The sequence below is a fragment of the Salvia miltiorrhiza genome, chromosome 1 (assembly GCF_028751815.1).
Source record: "Salvia miltiorrhiza cultivar Shanhuang (shh) chromosome 1, IMPLAD_Smil_shh, whole genome shotgun sequence".
Classification (NCBI taxonomy): Eukaryota; Viridiplantae; Streptophyta; class Magnoliopsida; order Lamiales; family Lamiaceae; genus Salvia; species Salvia miltiorrhiza.
In genome coordinates, this window is record NC_080387.1 from 41197364 (window position 1) to 41203404 (window position 6041).

Here is a 6041-nt window from a genome sequence, read left to right on the forward strand (position 1 = left end):
AGCATAGTCTCCGCAGAGGAAGACGACCCAAGTTGGGCCTCAGGGATCTTACTAAGAATTCAAGATTCTTAGTAAGAATCTTATAATTATAACTTAAGAATGTTAATTTGATTAGTGATTCACTCATCAATCATCATTAATCCAAGATTATTACTAAGAATTCAAGATTCTTAGTAAGAATCTTATAATTATAACTTAAGAATGTTAATTTGATTAGTGATTCACTCATCAATCATCACTAATCCAAGATTATTACTAAGAATTCAAGATTCTTAGTAAGAATCTTATAATTATAACTTAAGAATGTTAATTTGATTAGTGATTCACTCATCAATCATCACTAATCCAAGATTATTACTAAGAATTCAAGATTCTTAGTAAGAATCTTATAATTATAACTTAAGAATGTTAATTTGATTAGTGATTCACTCATCAATCATCACTAATCCAAGATTATTACTAAGAATTCAAGATTCTTAGTAAGAATCTTATAATTATAACTTAAGAATGTTAATTTGATTAGTGATTCACTCATCAATCATCACTAATTCAAGATTATTACTAAGAATTCAAGATTCTTAGTAAGAATCTTATAATTATAACTTAAGAATGTTAATTTGATTAGTGATTCACTCATCAATCATCACTAATCCAAGATTATTACTAAGAATTCAAGATTCTTAGTAAGAATCTTATAATTATAACTTAAGAATGTTAATTTGATTAGTGATTCACTCATCAATCATCACTAATCCAAGATTATTGCTAAGAATTCAAGATTCTTAGTAAGAATCTTATAATTATAACTTAAGAATGTTAATTTGATTAGTGATTCACTCATCAATCATCAGTAATCCAAGATTATTGCTAAGAATTCAAGATTCTTAGTAAGAATCTTATAATTATAACTTAAGAATGTTAATTTGATTAGTGATTCACTCATCAATGATCACTAATCCAAGATTATTACTAAGAATTCAAGATTCTTAGTAAGAATCTTATAATTATAACTTAAGAATGTTAATTTGATTAGTGATTCACTCATCAATCATCACTAATCCAAGATTATTACTAAGAATTCAAGATTCTTAGTAAGAATCTTATAATTATAACTTAATAATGTTAATTTGATTAGTGATTCACTCATCAATTATCACTAATCCAAGATTATTACTAAGAATTCAAGATTCTTAGTAAGAATCTTATAATTATAACTTAAGAATGTTAATTTGATTAGTGATTCACTCATCAATCATCACTAATCCAAGATTATTACTAAGAATTCAAGATTCTTAGTAAGAATCTTATAATTATAACTTAATAATGTTAATTTGATTAGTGATTCACTCATCAATTATCACTAATCCAAGATTATTACTAAGAATTCAAGATTCTTAGTAAGAATCTTATAATTATAACTTAAGAATGTTAATTTGATTAGTTATTCACTCATCAATCATCACTACTCTAATATTATTGCTAAGAATTCAAGATTCTTAGTAAGAATCTTATAATTATAACTTAATAATGTTAATTTGATTAGTGATTCACTCATCAATCATCACTAATCCAAGATTATTACTAAGAATTCAAGATTCTTAGTAAGAATCTTATAATTATAACTTAAGAATGTTAATTTGATTAGTGATTCACTCATCAATCATCACTACTCTAATATTATTACTAAGAATTCAAGATTCTTAGTAAGAATTTTATAATTATAACTTAAGAATGTTAATTTGATTAGTGATTCACTCATCAATCATCACTACTCTAATATTATTGTTAAGCATTCAAAATTGTTAGTGAGAAACTTATAATTATAACTTAATAATGTTAATTTGATTAGTGATTCACTCATCAATCAACACTAAGGTTATGAATGGTGTATAAACTAGATTGATAAAAAAAAAATCGAAAATTAATAATAAATTAATTAATAAATATTTTTCCGACATAAAAATAAGAACGGAAACGAGCCCAATCCGTAATTAACAATATTTTTTGTATATCATCTCGACATATTCTAAGGTTATGAATATATATGATATTGTATATTGAAGTAGACTTTAAATGAATTAATAGATACTATATATATCAATAATACGAGTGTTCTGTACTGGTGACCATTCGAAAAGAACTTCAAGGTTAAGCGTGCTTGACTTAGAGCACAACTAAGATGGGTGACCGACTGGGAAGTTCGTCTAAATTATGCAATACTGTATAAATACCGAAATAAATTGTGGATATACAATAAAATAAATAAATAAATAAATAAAATAAATAAATAAAAAAAATAAAATAAAAAAAATAAATTAAAAAATATTACCGAGGGCAAATGCCGTCGGTAATTACCGACGGCATTTTGCCCTCGGTAATACCTTGAACAACTCCGGCGTGTGCGCCACCACCGTCCGGTGGAAATTACCGACGGTGATCTCGCCGCCTCTAATTACCGACGACATTTGCCGTCGGTAATTTTCCGGCAACTCTCCGCCGTTCAACGGCGGTATTTAACGGCGAAAATGCCGGCGGCTTCGCCGCCGTTAATTGCCGGCGGCGGTCGATCGCCGTCGGTAATGGCGTTACCGACGAGCCGGTTAGCGACGGCGAGTTGCCGCCGGTAACGCCGCCGGTAGCCTTTATCACCCGCGGCCGTGTCTTATTACCGACGGCAAAATGCCGTCGGTAATCGTGCGTTTTTTTGAAGTGATCACCCTTCGTGTGTTTGTTAAAAGAAAAAGAAAAATCCCTAAGCCACCATACTCGATCCCACACAACATTATATATACGTTAGATAATATACTGTCTAACACTGATTTACCTCTTTGATAAGTTTAAGTCAATTAATCTACCTAAACTGAACGTTAACTCCTCGATCATGATTAATTGCAATTAGCTGAGGCCAATCTTCAGCTAGCTGAAGCCTAAGACTTAATTCAGACAACAAACCACAAACGATTTGAATTAGGTATATTCCGCAAGTATATTAATCGTACGCGCATGTGCCGTTCGTAGTGTGCATGTCTTAATAGAAGACAATATTTTAGGCATATTTAATCTGTCACTAATTCATACATTTTCCATAAGAGAATATGCACTCATGTAGACACATTGAGCAATGAAACTCAATTTTTGACCACCCATCTGAAAAACACAAATTATGACTAATTTTTACAATTTTGATCCAAAATAGCCTTGTCCGCGCGCCCCTTCTCTCCTTCGCTCACTACCCCGCGCTGTGCGACAATTGGCACTAATTATGCTAAGTGTACCTAATTAATGGCATAATTGGCACTAATAATGTCGTTTGTACCAACTGCCAGCAGCCGCGCCTTTCTCCACGGCCGCGCCCTTTCTCTTGGCATAATTGACATGAATTGTGAAAAATGTACCTAATGAATGACACAATTGGCACTAATAGTGCCATTTGTACCAACTGCCAACGACCGCGGGAAAGTCAGCGATCACGCCTCTCTCCGCGGCCGCGCCCTTTCTCTTGGCACAATTGGCACTAATTGTACCAAGTGTACCTAATGAATGACACAATTGACACTAATAGTGTCATTTATGCCATCATAACCCACAAGCCCAACCCGAATCCAACCCGCGCACGTAACCCTAACCTAGTCCTCCTAATTAAAGACAAAATAGTCCTAAAATGTAAAAAATTGTCAAAAGTTATATTTTTTAGATGAGTGACCAAATATTAAGTTTCATTGCTCAATATGACTATCTCACAAGTTTGTCTCTTTCCATAATTAACAATCACTGTTCACTTATTTCAATAAAAAAAAGTTTTAAGACACATCAATTAAGAAAGCGAAGCGAAGCGGACTACATTCATCTTGTGACAACCCAAAAAAGAATAGAGTACTAATTTTGTGACAACTTATTAAACTGTCTAATTATTTCGTATTTTTATTAATCAATGAGCCAATTTTAGTTTGACTAAGGGAAAAGATTGTAACTCCATAACAGCCCTCGTTCCAAATTATAAAGTCACATGCATAGCCTTATCTGCCAATTCGCAGAAGTTCAACCTTGTCTTTCTATATTCAACAAAACGAATAAATAGCAAGTGACCAATGTGTTAATCGATTTAGCGATATGATAATGCGACAAGAGATGTGACTTGATATACTATATATTAGATCGTTACAGCAAAAATTCTAACATAATAATAGTAATAAATGTTCACTCCACACCAGCTTATCAGTTATGCTTATGCATGCACTGTCACAAATCAGTTGTGATAATTTAATTATTAACACCTAGCAAGATTGTTTCTCACTGAGTGATTACCCATGCATGCATATACTACAAACACTGATCAGTGCAAACCGATAACTTTTACAATTATATATTACACAAAATTCCGTAACAAATATTATTGTTTTTTCTTCTAGTGTCGCCTCAACCACATGGCTCCTCACAAATTATTACACAAAAAAGTTCAATAATACCCACATTTTCCCCCTATAAAATCCCCAAAATCATATCACAATTTTCTCACCACGCAGCTCTGAAGCAAAGCACACACTACCTTCATTTCTTCACACACACACACACACACTCATTCAAACCCTCTCTCCAAATGGCTTCAAGAGCTGCCATTTTTCTTGTGTTGAACATTCTCTTCTTCACATTAGTGAGCTCGAACAATGTCCCATGCCCTCCCTCGACTTCAACCCCTACCCCAAAACCTTCGTCACCGGCCCACCACGGCCACGGCCACAAGCCGTCGAAAGGGAAGTGCCCCAAAGACACCCTAAAACTGGGAGTGTGCGCCAACTTGCTGAATGACTTGGTGCACCTTGTGGTGGGAACCCCTCCCAAGAGCCCATGCTGCACCCTAATTGGGGGCTTGGCCGATCTCGAGGCGGCCGTGTGCCTCTGCACCGCCATCAAGGCCAATGTGCTGGGCATCAACCTCAACGTGCCCATCTCCCTCAGCTTGCTCTTGAACTACTGCGGCAAGAAGGTTCCCTCTGGCTTCCAATGCGCCTAATAAGCCCGATTTGATCAATTCATGTCTTGATATTGTGTGTTATGTCGATTCCTTGTGTTATTTGTTTTGTTCATTTTATATCTTTGGTGGCTTCTCGCCTTCTGTCATTTGAATGGTTACCTACTCAAGCACCATCTTAACATTAATGAAATGGATGATTTTGATTATGATACTTGATGATGCACAATACTTAAGAATGTTGTTGACTTGGTATTAACACTTATTTTTACTGTTGTGTCACCAAGTCCCACTATTTTATCTGTTAGTATTTTATTTTTTAAATAGAAATAAAATTTATTACAAAATTAAATTAAAGCATACAAAATTAAAATTGAAAAAAATATTAAAGAAAATTTAAAAAATGGAAAGTGGAACACCAAGTACATTAAATCACAAATGTAATTTATGATGGAGGAACCTTTGTCCCATAGTTTATTAATGTTTCTCAACGTGTTCCACTATTAGTTTCAGTATATTTTATACTCCCTCCGGCCACGATAAGTGTGGTGTGGATGAGAGGCCATGAGTTTTAAGAAAATATTGGAAGATATGTATAATGTGAATAAGGATGTTATGTTAGATACCTTATGCGAGCACCGCTCACGTTTAGCCCTCATTACCGTTATCTTTTTTGTTTTGTACATTTATTTTTATTCTAATGATTCATAATTTTTAATTGAGATCATTAATTTTATAAATTACATAAAAATATCAAAGTTCAATTTGTTCATATTCCCTTAATTTTAAATAAGTAATAAAAAGAATAATCAGACTTTATAAAATTAATTATCACAATAACAATTTATTAAGTATTAGAATAGAAATAAATGTACAAAATAAAAATGATAATATTGCTAACAAGGGCTAAATATGAGTCACATTGCATAACATTTCTGATCAGAGTAATAAAATTTAAACACTTTTTGTTGCATTTAGACAGAGTCAAATGGGTTTTTAGGACAGCAACTTAGGTTGATTTGGAAATTAGGACAATAACTTTTGGACTTGTAAAAATAGGACACTAATTAAT

The 6041-nt window shown here is 32.9% G+C and overlaps 1 protein-coding gene across 1 annotated transcript; it reads left to right on the forward strand.

Annotated features, from left to right (window-relative positions):
• The first annotated feature begins 4360 nt into the window (after window positions 1–4360).
• LOC131025035 (14 kDa proline-rich protein DC2.15-like) lies at window positions 4361–5178 on the forward strand. Its single transcript, XM_057954626.1, has one exon. The coding sequence runs from the start codon at window positions 4598–4600 to the stop codon at window positions 5009–5011; it is 414 nt and encodes a 137-aa protein (XP_057810609.1). The 5' UTR covers window positions 4361–4597; the 3' UTR covers window positions 5012–5178.
• Window positions 5179–6041: the final 863 nt, after the last annotated feature.

Coding starts and splice junctions, on each gene's coding strand:
- LOC131025035 (XM_057954626.1), top strand. CDS start 4,598: ATGGCTTCAAGAGCTGCCATTTTTCTTGTGTTGAACATTCTCTTCTTC.